The sequence below is a fragment of the Calonectris borealis genome, chromosome Z (genome assembly GCF_964195595.1).
Source record: "Calonectris borealis chromosome Z, bCalBor7.hap1.2, whole genome shotgun sequence".
NCBI classification, from domain to species: Eukaryota; Metazoa; Chordata; class Aves; order Procellariiformes; family Procellariidae; genus Calonectris; species Calonectris borealis.
In genome coordinates this window covers 74,387,820-74,403,445 of record NC_134352.1, presented here as the reverse complement: position 1 = coordinate 74,403,445, position 15,626 = coordinate 74,387,820, and the positions used below count along the sequence as shown (strand labels likewise).

The 15,626-nt window shown below is 43.1% G+C and overlaps 1 protein-coding gene across 1 annotated transcript in view; it reads right to left on the bottom strand.

Annotated features, from left to right (window-relative positions):
* The window catches only part of ADAMTS12 (ADAM metallopeptidase with thrombospondin type 1 motif 12), a 171,946-nt gene that overhangs the window by 91,225 nt on the left and 65,095 nt on the right, over positions 1–15,626 (bottom strand). The window contains exon 3 of the mRNA XM_075136524.1: positions 15,308–15,482. Within this exon, the coding sequence (XP_074992625.1) occupies positions 15,308–15,482 (175 nt within the window). The remainder of the gene's footprint in view (positions 1–15,307; positions 15,483–15,626) is intronic.

Below are 15,626 nucleotides of genomic sequence, written 5' to 3'. Positions count from 1 at the left end.
AGAGGATGTCTATTTATGTTCATCATAAAAACTGCCTGCCTTTGCAGCTATTCTATATGTTTACAATGCCAGGTTTTTGCTACACATTCTAGGATTAGATTAGTATTTTCAGAGTATTTCTATCATTCGGTTACTCAAATATGTTCACATTTTTAAGAAATAATAGTTTTTAGTTCAGCTTTCAAAACGTATAGCTTAAACTGTGATGTGTTTCAAATAACCTCTTTCAAGATGTCAACAGAGAGGTTACTGCGTACCCATATGCCTGGGAATTGGGGAACTTAGTTGAAACCATCCCACTGGCATCCCCTTATTCTTCAGCACTGCCACTACAAAAAATCTAGTTGGGTAGATTTCAAGAAGACAGATTTACCTACTTTAACTTTTCCAGATGTGAAAATAAGTCAAGAATTCAGCTAAAAATATCTTTTCTAGACTGGATTTGAGAGAGTTCTCCAGCTGTAACATGACAGTCCAATTATAAAGCACTAGACAGAAATAGATTATTTCACGTCCAAACATAAAACAGGTAAAATTAAAATTTTTTTTAAAAAAAATTTGGTTCTAGACAGATCTTTGCCTTAGTATTTGCAGAACTGACTGGTTAAGAAATAAGCTGACCCCAGGTCCCAGAAGGTATCCTCTATCTCAGCCATAGAACCACCTAGTATATGTGGTAGCCACATCAAAGAAAATGCATCACACAATTTTTTAGCAAAACACACAGAGGAAGAAGGAGGTAGAAGAAAAATACTCTAAAAACCAATATAAAGTATTTGGAGTACCCCATGTAACTTTTAAACAAAACTTTCTCAATCATCCGAGGAGCTGAACAGAAGGTCCATTAGTGTTCTTTACATAAATTGCCAAGCTTTGTTTTAGCACTGCATTTCAACATTTTATTTAGCTCATGCATATGAACACATTCCTTTTCACCTTTTTTTTTCCCAAAAGTAGTTTCTCACAGTTAATAGGTAATGTGCACTAACAGAACTGGAAAGGGGTTTTAAAAGCTAAAAAGCAAGACAGTAATCAGTGCTTTCCAAATACTCCAAAACCCTGCTGAAAAACTAGCATCCTTGACTATTAGTAAAGCAAAGATGAAACCCCAATTTGGTATTTGTATTAGCTATTTTATGTGTTATTGCCATTCTCAGGAATTCTCCAATGCTATCATTCTACAAACTGTACCTGCTCATTATTCAGCTAAAGGTAAGTTTACACAGGGTAAACCCCAGAAGTTATTGCAGCACACTGGACGTGGCACAGCAGAAAGGCTGAGACACTACAGAATTCCAGTCATGGTGCCAGAGCCGCCTGACATCAAGAAAAATTAGTCTTCAAGGAGAGCCCCGTATTGGCACAGCCAGCTTAGCAGCTCTCCCAGCACCCTTCACCCACAGCAGCTTTTGCACCCCCATGCAACCGCTTCTACACCTGGGATGCTCAGCTCTGCCCTCTGTTTGCTGGTGCCAAGCAGTGAGATGGTAACTAATTGTAAGCTCCCGAAGTTCTGCAGATGTAGAAGGAATAGCTGCCTCCGTGCCTTCCCCTGCGAGAGTGTATAAAACATACTGTGCTGGATCACATAGCGTGATTAGAGAGCAAATAAAGCCGACCTGTGCTTCCAAAATGAAGTGTAATCCAACACACCCCGGCAAACACATCTTAGCTGACAGTTCTGCTTCACCCCTTCCAGGTTGCCACTGTGCCTGTGCCGCCCTCATCTCCAGATCTCTTGGAAATATGGCAGTACCAAAGCGGTTTCCATAGCAAAACCCAAGCCTACGAGAAAATCCAGAGGCATCTCTAACCATTTCACCCGCTACCATTGAGTTCTACTATGTAAAAGCCTACAAATGACAAATCAGTCTGAAGACGCCAATCGATAGTAATATTCAGAAAGCATTTATCTGAACTAACAGAACAAACAAATAGGTAATGTCATTAATTTTATAACAGAACTAATTAACTATTGTAATGGATGGCCCAAGCCCCAATGTTTGCCTGTACAGGATTTAAACTTCAACTGCTTTTTTCCCCTTCCTTCCGCTAGAATTATGGAGAAAATAGTACTTTCTCCAGACATTACTCAAAGCTATCATGACTTATTTTCATTATGAAGGGACTGTGAGGAGCAGGATGAGCATGAGCCATTATGAAGGAGCAAGGGTGAAAGCTGGAGAGAATGGCTGGATCCTATTCCTTTGCTCATTGGCCATCCTTAGAAACACCCAAAACAAACACATACTTCCCTCAAATACTGTAGGCCATTCAATCTTTTTGGCACCATCATATGAGGCGAAATTTAAAAGCAAAGATGGGGGAGTGGACAACGCTGGGTGACAGGTGTCAAGTCAGTGAACCCATCTCCCACTCTTCATGCAGCTGTCCAAAGACCTTCATGCCTGAGGCATGCCGCAGACACAGACGCCAAGTTCTCATGAATGCACCATCCATCAGGAAGTGAACATTCCCTGCACAGCAGTTTGATATACATGGAAAACAGCCATTACAGTTCACCCGTAATTCCAGAAACTTGAATTGTTTAAAGAGAATTATCTCGGTTTTAAATGTTCAAAAGACAGTTTAAGAAATGTAAAGTACCCCAACTAAATTAATGTATAATGTCTGTGTTGTAAAAGAAAAATGGCTACTCACAGAATAGGTCTTTGAAGTGTTAGTTAAACTATGCCTTTTAATTAGTTTGGTTTGAATTCAGATTACTAAGGGAAAGAAGAGAAGGACAGTTTGGAATTAATCTTGAAACAAAACGCTATTCTTTCAAGGTTTGATATGATATCTTTAAGAAATGCTGCATATGCTACAACCTTCTTATCTCTGGGCTTATACAACAGAGTTTATTTGGCCTTTCTCTGGACCAGCTGTTGTTTTTTCCATTCCATTTCTCTGCTGTATTTAAAATATACCAATCCCACTAGCGTGCTCAAAGTGAAAAACACATGCTAGCCCTTTGAGGGGCCTCCTTGTCCTTGGCTGAGGCCAAACATCTTGTGTTTCAGATGACGTTACTAAGCAATACAGCCTTAAAAGCCTCAGCCCCAGCTCTGCTGTGCTTCTGCAGCAAACATCAGCAGTGCAAGAGCAGCTCTTACAGTTAGGATTCCCCCCTGAGCCTGGGCCTGAGAAGGGGTGGGTCAGTCTGGGAGTTACCGCAATGAATTATGCTAATACGACATCTTGAAAATCTCAGACACATACTGCTTTTAATGTTTTCTATTCTTAAAAGCAGGTCCTGATAACAACATTTTCCAGCTTCATGACATTTTGAAAGATGACCGTGGAGGTTCTCCTGCTCCAACTCAGCACACAAGATTTTATTTTGCCTGATTAAGCCCCTTAAGAGGCACCCATGCACAGACATCAGCTGTCAAATCAGCAGAGCAGGGACAGCCCATCCCAGCTACTCCGTCCTGCAACTGGGGAGAGCTGACAAAGGTGACTATAAACTGCTAAAAGAAGCAAGGGGAGGAACAGCGCAAATGGCAGCGAGACATCTCAGGGGAGGCAGCCGACTGCGTCTTTGCACATCAGAAGTTAAGGACTCCTGCCACCAGGCACCTCACACGAGCAGTCCTGTTACGGTAACACCGTCTTGGGGTGACGGGTGCCATTCCCAGCTCTTCATGAGTTTCACTGCATGGGCTAAAGGATGCTTCCAGTTTTAGCCAGAGTTTTGAGAGTGACTTTTTCCTTTGATTCCAGTTTCCTATCAGAGACTGGTTGTCAGGGGCATTATAACCTGTTGGATGTCACGATTCCATTAATTCACTTCCATTTTTGTCGTGCATAGGGTGGAGGCTCACCAGTAACACCAGCTATAATTAACTGGACGCCCTGTGATTCGCTGCCTACAGAAAACTGTGTCAGAATCCTTCACAGACAGGAGCTATTGGGGCTCCCACACTAAGATGCCAAGAAGTTTGAAAGTGTTTGCTTAGAACTGGGTTTGAAATTTGCACTCCTGTGGAAAAAGAATCAAGCAAAGCCCTGTCAACAGACTCAGCCTCTGTTATTTTCCTAAATGACAATCTCAGTTTTCATTTGCAGAAAGTCCCTGGCTCTTCTTCTCTACAGGTAGCCTTGAAATTATAAAAGTATGTAAACGCATGGGGCCAGAAAGAGAGAAAAATGCAGACGGGTCTGCCTGAAAGAAACATTCAGTTCACACACATCATAAAACAGTATGATTAATTACAGCTTAAGGAGAGAAAAATATCCCAAAAATGGATAATGATGGATAAAACCAGGTTACATTCATCAGCTGGGGAAGTGGCTGCTCAGTAATCCGTTCCCCAATATCAAGGCTACCTCTGCTTGGACAACTTTCAGCTCTCTGCCAATGTCACCAGCCCAGGCTTTGCAGGAAACTCCCTTCTTTTACTGCCCTTCTTCACCGTTACCTCCCCGGCAGATGAAATTTCATCCCTCTCATCTTCTTTCATCTCCTCTGAGGAAGTATCTCATGATGGGCAATGGATGCAACTTGGACACTGAAAAGCAAATACCATAAAGCAGAGAGTGGTTCAGTGAATATTTTACCTGGAGAATGTCAGGCAAATAATACAGAAAATGTCAGGAATGATCCCTTGTTAAAACTGCAGCACCTGAAAGAAGACTTTGGTCCAAATCCAAACCTCCACCGAGCTGAGGGGAATCCAGACTGGGGGCTCAATTGACAACAGTGCAGATCAGAGAAGAAGGAACTTGATTCAGCTTGTTTTAGAGCTCAGGCAGGCAAGAAACTTGCTGCTAATTGTAACTTTGGCAGAATGGAAGACTCAGACTGAGGCTGTGTTTTAGTTGTGTTTTAAAAGTATTTAAAATACAAAAATCTATGCCTCTGCAGCTTCAACTCAAACACTGTTTTGCAGCTAAGCAAAATATTAGACAAGACCTTTTTTAAAATGAGTACATATCAGAGACAGCATGGAATTAGGGCATTTTTTCTGAAGAAATGAATAAAGGATATCAAAGCTTTGGACTTCCTATTTTGCACAAAAACATTCATTTTTGGGCAGTGTTTCTTGAGACTGATTAGAACGGTTTAGAAGAGACTTTCTCTAATTTAACAGTCTAATTTATGTGCACAAAGACTTCATCATCAGTTGTTTAGAGAGGACAGGAATATGTAGTTTTTTCAGCTAAGCCACCTGATTACATGTTGTTTGTTGAAGTAAGTTTAAGTTGAATATTTGCAAGAGAAGAAAAGCAGAAAGTGTAGAAGAGATCATGGCAAAAAAATCAATATTCTCTTTTATGCTCTTTCATATAGAAACCTGGACATGCAACAAATGGTTCCACAAAGTCTTCAAAATACTGCAGTATTTTAGGCCATCAGCTAAAAACATTTGCTATACCTTTTAGCATAGCAATCTTCTGGCCCCTTTTTTTGCATGAAGGTGGATGCCTACCTCTTTTGGACAGTTCCTTTTTCTAGAAAAAAAACTTCTGTCCAATTCTGTATGATCTTTAAGTGAATAGTGTCCCTCCAGTCTGTTATTTACATACAGTTTTTTCAGGACAGTTCAGAAATAGGACACAGTAAAGATGTATTATTTGCAAAGATACCCTGCAACTGGTAATCTTTACATAAGCACCATGAAACCGACTTCACCCTACCAGAAGTCTTCCACAACAAATCAAATCCAGTTGGCAAGTCCAGTAGGTCACTAAATCTGTGTTGAGGCAGATCTTTGTTTTCAGCAACTGAACACAAAAACAGGTCAGACATAAAGACCTGTGTCAGAAATTATACCCTGGACTCCAAAAGATGCCCTTTGCAGACTGCTGTCTAGTGAAATTGCATCGACTGAACACAACGTCCCAAGCTAGCCAATATTGCCAGCAACTCATTATGAGAATGGTCCCCACAAACACCCATCACTGGAGCTGAGAACTCCATCCTACACTCAGCAGATAATCAGGAGTGCAGAATAGGATCTGTGCACCCCAGAACATGCTACTGAGTAATTGTGTGTGGTGCGGCATAAGTCCGCATATGGCCCCACTTTTCCCTAAAAAGGAGAGAGCTTACAGTTCTCTACAAGATGACTGAAATAGTGGTGGATAGAAAAAATCTTATGACCTCCTAAGTTACGCAGTTCCCCTCATTCCCAACTAATCATAAAGCTAAAATCTATGCTGAAAGGAGTATTATGATCTTCTTTTAAGTACAGTTCATCCAGAGGAGTCTCTCCAAGTACACAAAACGCATCCAAGTTCAAGCAGATGCTGGGAGCATGGAGTGAAGAACACCAGCCCCAAGCACGGAGTGGACAAGCTGCAAGGATACCGTGTTTCATGCAGAAAAACTGTGCTCAGACACCTGCTTAAAGTGGGTCACATATGATAGGAGGCTGCCAGAGGCTCATCAGGGACATGCAGACTTTAGAGAAATTGTGAACACTGAGCTCATATCAGTGCATTAGCCCCACAGCACAAGTCCAGCACTTCTCAGAAGAATTAGAAATCTGTGATCTGCCCAGATATAATAAGATAATTGTAGTTTCTTTTTAGAAAGTTCACAGAGAGTTCAGTATGACTGAGAAATCTGGCACTAACCAGACTGAAGGCTGAACAGCTTTGCCAAATACTGCTCCGTTAATGGGTCAAGTGTTCTGAGCAAATTTTCAAACTGCTGCAATAAAAATGTTTCCTAAATGCGGTTTAGCTTTCTGGGTTTTCTATTTCAACTGTGGAAATAAGGTTTATAATTGTTCAAGGCTACTGTTATCCTACAAAAGAGAATGGCATGTGACATGTAACAGTTTAATTTTAAAGGTTGCTATTGCTCTCTGAATCAATACTGCAGCAATTTAACATTGACATTACCGAAACATTTGTTAACCCAATCAGTGGCAATACTCAAAAAGCGCAATAGCATCACACACACATTGATAAGGAAAGCTGTAGGCACAGAGAAAGAGCAGAATATATTCCTTTATGACAGTACATGGTTCAGAAATTCTGAACTAAATTCAGTTTGGATCCAGACTGAGACTCCTCAATCTGATGAGTGGTTAAGCGAACTGCTTCAGTGAAGACATGGAAGAGACCACAGTCTACCCTTTAAACTACAGGAAAGCAAGTGCAGTAAGCAAGCATGGTGTAGCAAACACTATTTCTTTCCAGTGGCACAGGGACTGAACAGAAAGACTCCATTGAAACACAGTGAAGCAGATTCTCCCTCCTTACAGTTTTGACGCATATTATTTGGAAAATGGCCTGTAACAGAACTTTAAAATTTATTCAGTCATTGAGTGAGGAAGCGTATCACATTTCTGATGCCTTTTGGTGGCAACAAGTGACTATTACCACATTATAACAACAATCTCCTGTCTCCACATTTTTCTCCCTTACTGCCTGTACAACACAAGTACTTATGGAAAGCACTTTAGGAGCTTACGAAGGTGCTAATGAAATACTGAAGGTTAAATTCCAGCAGAAAAGAAAAGAAGATGAGAAAACAATCAAGGACTGGGAAAGCATTGAGCTTTCTCTGGCCCATGTTCAGCACAGACATTGGATCCACTTGGAGAAAGTTCTAGTTTTGACTCTGCATTCATTTAACTGGAGAGGGAGAACTGCACAAAATAGAGTATTTTATTCCTTTCTCCTCTACCAATATTTCTCCTGCCTGTAACAACAGCCTAGGCAGTTCCCAAGGACAATTCATTAAGATAGGATGAATCAGCCTTTGATAATGACTGTTCTACTCCACTAACTACAAAAGGAGTCAGTATGTAACACAATTAGCTTAAACTGAAGTATTTAACCGCTAAGTTACTCAAGTTAAGAGATAAGAACCTTACCCTGTGTCTTTAAAACCTGAAGTTCAAGTAATAACAAACAGATCTATTAAACATCTGTATGCTAATGAAACCTAGAATCCTTTTTATTGCTTAGCAAGGCTACACATTTGCGCCTGCTCATTTGTTAGAAGTAACAGGATTTTTGACACAAAGTTAAATGAACACAGAACTCTTCTTAAATTCGTATGTCAGATGTTAGAAACTCAAAGTTGAAGGATTCTTATCTCCCTAGCACAGAATCCAGAGGTTTTAGAAACAGAAGAGGACTCTTCTTTTTTCTGGAGAAGGAAAGTACAGGACAATGAAAAAAGCCTATCCTATCTCCGATTAGCTGCTAATAAATTCCAGAGAGCAACTGAAAAAAAAAAGTCTTCCTAAAACCTGAAAGAAAGTTAGAACCTTCTGCTTTTATTTCATGAGCTTGTTTGGGGGGGAAACAATCTCTTGATACTGTTAGCAGCAATTGTTTCATCCACTCCTAGAACAAACCAGCTATCATGTCTTTGTTTCCCAGGTACCCCACCCCTGAAATGTTAAATCTCCTGCTGTCTGCACAAGCAGGAACTCACTGTTTTCAGTTCAATGCAGACTGTTCCAGAGATGAGAGATACTCCATGTACTCCTGCCGGCTGTTTGTTTTGTTGTTCCTGCTTTAAAATAGAGGTCATTTGACTGAATGTACCTATTCACTCTTTTTTCATGGCAAGCGCCTTCTAAGCAGGTTAGTAGAGCCTGTTTGTAGAAAGTAGAGGGATGCAGGGAGAAAGATGCTCTTCCCTCTACATTGAATTAATCTCCGTTATTACAATTCAATCTGTGGACTTACCATCCTAAGAATAATAGTCTCTGTGTTTTGAAGAAACTAAGCAAATTAAGCTGAATAGTAATTGATGTGGTTAAATACAGGATAAACAAATACTGCAAAAATGTCAGCATCATTCCTTAAAACATATGGAAGCTACACAGCATGTACCAGGGGTTCTGCCAGCAAGCAAGGCTGCTTACATTGGCCACAATGTTCTTCCAAAAAAAGATAGGCTATCCTTTGAGACTAAAACAGCATCCTGGGCTTTTTTTCCCCTCCCTCTTCTAAGTGGTTAAACAAAAGACTTCACTGTCAAAAGCCAAGACTAACAGTTTATGCTGTACACTTGCAGACACAAAAATTGAAGAGAATCCTCTGACAGTATCAAGTTAATAATCAAAAAGCAAGACAATGATCCAATAAAATCCTGCATTCAGATACAACCCTTAGAATCAAAGAATCATAGAACCATACAATCATTAAGGTTGGAAAAGACCTCTAAGATCATCGTGTCCAACCGTCAACCCAACACACCATGCCCACTACACCATGTCCCTAAGTGCCTCATCTACACGTCTTTTAAATACTTCCAGGGATGGTGACTCCACCACTTCCCTGGGCAGCCTGTTCCAAGGCCTGACCACTCTTTCAGTAAAGAAATTTCTCCTAAGGTCCAATCTAAACCTCCCTTGGCACAACTTGAGGCCATTTCCTCTCGTCCTATCACTGGTTACTTGGGAGAAGAGACCAACCCCCACCTCGCTACAACCTCCTTTCAGGTAGTTGTAGAGCGCGATGAGGTCTCCCCTCAGCCTCCTCTTCTCCAGACTAAACAACCCCAGTTCCCTCAGCCGCTCCTCATAAAACTTGTGCTCCAGGCCCTTCACCAGCTTCGTTGCCCTTCTCTGGACACGCTCCAGCACCTCCATGTCCTTCTTGTAGTGAGGGGCCCAAAACTGAACACAGGATTCGAGGTGCGGCCTCACCAGTGCCGAGTACAGGGGCACGATCACCTCCCTGCTCCTGCTGACCACACTATTTCTGATACAGGCCAGGATGCCATTGGCCTTCTTGGCCACCTGGGCACACTGCCGGCTCATGTTCAGCCGGCTGTCAACCAGCACCCCCAGGTCCTTTTCCTCCGGGCAGCTTTCCAGCCACTCTTCCCCAAGCCTGTAGCGTTGCCTGGGGTTGTTGTGGCCGAAGTGCAGGGCCCGGCACTTGGCCTTGTTGAACCTCCTGCAGTTGGCCTCGGCCCATCGATCCAGCCTGTCCAGGTCCCTCTGCAGAGCCTTCCTACCCTCCAGCAGATCAACACTCCCGCCCAACTTGGTGTCGTCTGCAAACTGACTGAGGGAGCACTCGATCCCCTCGTCCAGATCGTTGATAAAGATATTGAACAGGACCGGCCCCAGTACTGAGCCCTGGGGAACACCGCTCGTGACCGGCCGCCAACTGGATTTAACTCCGTTGACCACAACTCTCTGGGCTCGGCCGTCCAGCCAGTTTTTTACCCAGCGAAGAGTGCACCTGTCTAGGCCGTGAGCCGCCAGCTTCTCTAGGAGAATGCTGTGGGAGACAGTGTCAAAGGCTTTACTGAAGTCCAGGCAGACCACATCCACAGCCTTTCCCTCATCCAGGAGGTGGGTCACCTGGTCATAGGAGGAGATCAGGTTGGTCAAGCAGGACCTGCCTTCCATGAACCTGTGCTGGCTGGGCCTGATCCCCTGGTTGTCCCGCACGTGCCTTGTGAGCGCCCTCAAGATGAACGGCTCCATGATCTTCCCCGGCACCGAGGTCAGGCTGACCAGCCTGTAGTTCCCCGGATCCTCCCTCCAGCCCTTCTTGTAGATGGGAGTCACATTGGCGAGCCTCCAGTCATCCGCGACCTCCCCAGTTAACCAGGACTGCTGGTAAATGATGGAGAGCGGCTCGGCAAGCTCCTCCGCCAGCTCCCTCAGTACCCTCGGGTGGATCCCATCCGGCCCCATAGACTTGTGAGTGTCCGGGTGGCGTAGCAGGTCATTAACTGCTTCCTCTTGAATTATGGGGGGTTTATCCTGCTCGCCGTCCCTGTCTTCCAGCTCAGGGGGCTGAGTACCCTGAGGATAACTGGTCTGACTACTAAAGACTGAGGCAAAGAAGGCGTTGAGTACCTCAGCCTTATCCTCATCCTCGGTGGCAACGTTCCCCCCCGCATCGAACAGAGGATGGAGATTCTCCTTGGCTCTCCTTTTGTCATTAACATACTTATAAAAGCATTTTTTGTTGTCTCTCACGACAGTGGCCAGGTTGAGTTCTAGCTGGGCTTTTGCCTTTCTAATTTCCTCCCTGCACGACCTAACGAGATCCCTGTACTCTTCTTGAGTTGCCTGCCCCTTCTTCCAAAGGTGATAAACTCTCCTTTTTTTCCTGAGTCCCAGCCAGAGCTCCCCATTCAGCCAGGCCGGTCATCTTCCCTGCCCGTTCTTCTTGCGGCACATGGGGACAGCCCGCTCCTGCGCCTTTAAGACTTCCTTCTTGAAGAACGTCCAGCCTTCCTGGACCCCTTTGCCCTTCAGGACTGTCTCCCAAGGGACCCTCTCGACCAGTGTCCTGAGCAGGCCAAAGTCTGCCCTCTGGAAGTCCATGGTAGCGGTTTTGCTGGCCCCCCTCCTTACTTCACCAAGAATCAAGAATTCTACCATTTCATGGTCGCTAAGCCCAAGACGGCCTCTGACCACCACATCTCCCACCAGTCCTTCTCTATTTGTGAACAGCAGGTCAAGCGAGGCACCTCCCCTGGTGGGCTCACTTACCAGCTGCGTCAGGAAGTTATCCTCCACACACTCCAGGAACCTCCTCGACTGTTTCCTCTCTGCCGTGTGGTATTTCCAGCAGACGTCCGGAAAGTTGCAGTCCCCCACAAGAACAAGGGCTAGCGACTGGGAGACTTCTGCTAGCCTCCTGTAGAATATTTCATCTGCCTCCTCGTCCTGGCTAGGTGGTCTATAACAGACTCCCAGTAGGATATCTGCCTTGTTGGCCTTCCCCCTCATCCCTACCCACAAGCACTCGACCTCGTCATCACTACCATTGACCTCTAGACAGTCGAAGCACTCCTTAACATACAGGGCTACCCCACCGCCTCTCCTTCCTCGCCTGTCCCTTCTGAAGAGCTTATAGCCATCCATTGCAGCACTCCAGTCGTGAGACTCATCCCACCATGTTTCCGTGATGGCGACTAAGTCATAGCTACCCCGCTGCACAATGGCTTCCAGCTCCTCCTGTTTGCCGTCCATGCTCTGTGCATTGGTGTAGATGCACTTGAGCTGGGCTGCTGATTTGTCTCCCGACATCGGCGTGCGGTCCCTAGGCTCTTCTCTAGTGAGCCTGGTTTTATTCCCTTCCCCCTTCGAACCTAGTTTAAAGCCCTCTCGATGAGCCCGGCCAACTCACACGCGAGAATCCTTTTCCCCCTGTGAGACAGCTGAACTCCGTCCATCGCCAGCAGGCCCGGTGCCGTGTAAACCTCCCCGTGGTCAAAGAAGCCAGAATTCTGCCGATGGCACCAGCCCCTAAGCCACGTGTTGATCCGATGAGTTTTCCTGTTCCCTTCAGTATTCCTCCCTGCCACTAAAGGGATCGAGGAAAACACTACCTGTGCTCCCGATCCTCCCACCAGTCGCCCCAGTGCCCTGAAGTCCCTTTTGATCCCTTCGGGACTTCTCTCTGCAACCTCCTCACTGCCAGCCTGTATAACCAGTAGCAGGTAGTAATCGGAGGCCTGCACGAGACTAGGGAGCTTCCAAATATCTGAAACTGTTAAGTGTACTGCAAATTATAAACTAATTAATATAATCATTGCAAGAGCACACAAATGTAACTGATGCTAATGTATGACTGTATGTGGATGAGACACATGACAAGCAAGTTGGAGTCTGGAGGTTCATGTGGTTGTTGCCACAGTAAATGTCGTGAGCACACCGCTTGCAGGGCTTCTTCCAAGAGGTGACACAGTCCTTGAGTTAAAAAAAAAACTTGAAAAAGACGGCACAGGAGGTCAGCATCCTCTACCTATTTCCTCCCACTCTAATTCCTCTGGTTTGATTTTGCCTATACAATTAGTCCTTATAGTTCTTGTCTGATAGACAGATTAGTTCTGACTAAAAGATTACTATTATCACCACCCAACTTTGTGCACTGACTTGAAAGTACCAGGTGGTTCAACTTTTCCAAGCAAAAATCACCACTACATTTTAGCCTGGGCACACAAAGGGTTTCCCAAGCATAAGTCTTAGAAATTACTCAATTGTTTTAGCTTAAGTTTAAAAAACAGAATCAGAGCTCAAATAAGGCAAACACTCTGTATGATGAATCTCAGCCCACAAGGTTAAAACACTTGATTCTTGAAAACCGGTTCCTACAAGAGATATGGCAGGCAACTTTTCATCAGTTAAGTGGGGACAAAGCTAGGGCTGAGAATACAAAATGGTCATGATTTTAATTTGTAAAATAGAATTCGTTTCTACAATTAAATGTGAACTGTAAATTGAAATTGTTTTACTCTAAAGTGATCCCAAAAGGCATTACGGCATTAGTCTGGGCCATCTGTGGTATCATGTGGGTGTACCAGACTTCTGGCATCAAATGTAATGGCATGAAGTGCTTGAGGTCTTGAAAAGAGGGTAAGAGGGTAATTTATTTATGCACCAAGTATTTCCCAAAGCCTGTGTAGTGAATCTATTTAGGATAGAAAGCAAGAATTAACTCGCTTTCCTTTTTTGTTCTGTATTTCATTTCTAACAAGAGCAATTGCTCTTTGACAATGCACAATGTAAACAGGAGATGACACTGACTGCTTTCTTTTTTCTACCCTTGTTGAAGAGCTGGCTACAACAGAAGTGAGACAACAAAACATAACACACAAGGTAAGAGTTAAGGCCTTTAGAGGAACCAATGATTGTTATATCCTGTCACACAAAGGGCAAAAATGTAATGAAGGAAATGCTTTCTTTTCCCCGTGCATTTTTTCACACTGGTTACCAGACATTACCTCTAAAGGCTGACTGAGTCAGTTAAACATAGAAACGTATATGATAGTATATGACTTTGTTAATTCGTAAGACACTCCCTTTGTTAGCCTGGAATATCATGAACATATTATTACCACCAGGAATAGTTCTGTCACATTAGAATGAATAACATCAGACAGGCAGTTTAAATTCAAAAGCCTATTAGAGCAAACGTAGCTAGTCTAAGTGATGAAATCTCAGGGAAACTATGCTCAATTTTTCTCAGCATCCAGGTACAGCCAGTCTTTCTCTGTCTCCTTCTGCAGGACTTTGAAGGAAGATACAAGAGGTAAAAAGTGAGAGGTAGAAAGAAAATAAGCAGGCAAATACACAGCATGATCCCTGGTATCTCCTATCTCCTCTCCATACTTAAAATTATTGCTTACAGATGTTATTTCATGCATAAAAAACCTGGAAGACAGCAGGCAAGAACATTTCCTCATTCTTTGGAGGCACATCTAAACTAATTCCTCTCATTTACCCCAGCAGTCATCAGAAGAAACAGAAAATCAGGGAGCTATTTTAGATTTAAGCCAAAACAGACATCAACATTAGATGTTCATGGCTTTTCAACTTCAGGCTTATTTGTCTAACAAGCAGATATATTTTTATTTGATGAAAAATAGTAAGGAACAGCGTTCATACTAATTCTTACGGCTTCCCCTTATCCTCACCTACCCAGTATCACAGAAGATTGAATAGCTCCCCTCTAGCCATCAGCTTTCTAGTTTCCCCCAGCTATCATTTCACACTGCTCTTGGCCAGAAGCAAGTGCAAAGCAGGTCTATGACCAGAAATATAGTGGGGCTGAGTTGTTGTTTGCTTCTTTAATTTATAAATTTATATTAAACAGCAGTAAAACTTCAGCAGCAGTCGTGACTGAGGATTAAAAATCAATTGCAAGATCTGTAAATTTTTGGTATGAAGTCAATCAAGTAAATTATTTACTAAATAAAGGAACTCATTTTGTAATTAGGAGATGCCAGCTACCCTCTAGATATACTCTTCTTTTCCAGGATAGTGTAATAGTTTGTTTTCCCAGAAGTCATGACGCTGAGTATTATTGCACCGATATTTAAGTTATTTTTACTTCTACAAAAAACACCTTGCTGTTGATGCCTTGCACTTCACTTTCAGAACAACCAGATAAAAATCTTTAAATATTTTTGTAATTATCACAGAGAATCTAGAAATCCTAAATTTAAACTATGGATTAGAGGGGGGGATATTTTATGTTGAGGACAGCATTTGCATGGAGTGAGAATATTTTGTTAAAAATAATAATGACTGCAATTCTCATCACCCCACAACTAGTCAAGAATTCAAGTCAAACTCACTGAACAGTTCTGGCTAGAGCAAAAAGTGAGGGGTAGAAAGGATCAATGGTGCGAAAAACATATGCTAGCAGTCATAAGGGGGATTTAAGTTTTCAGAAAGGAACCCAGATGGGTGGCTCCCGAGGTGTTTTGACTGAATTGCTCTCATTTTGCATAATCTCTTTTTACAGAATTTTAAAAAAACCTGGCAGAAGAAAAGGCACACACCACTGGAAAATAAAAGCTGCTTAAAAAGATGCAGAAAGCAAACACGCAGAAATCCAGCAATATTTGTACCATTCAATCCACATGCTTGTTCTTTTTCCATTGGGATTGCCCGTCTTCTCCTTAAAGCATTTTGAAGGATATTCGCCCCATAGATAATATGGGGATGGGGTGTTCCCTCCTTCTGTGGATACTTTTTAATGGGCTCAATGAAGTAGTCTCCATGGGGCAGATGGAAATATCCAGTCTGAAAATAAGCACAAAAGAGTTAATCTCTACTGTCCAGTACTGGAAGTCAAAAACAAAATAGACTGTTTTCATTCCATCATCCCTCACTTTTTCTCATAAGCCACCTCATTACACTGCAGAAATACAAAACCAACAGGTTTTC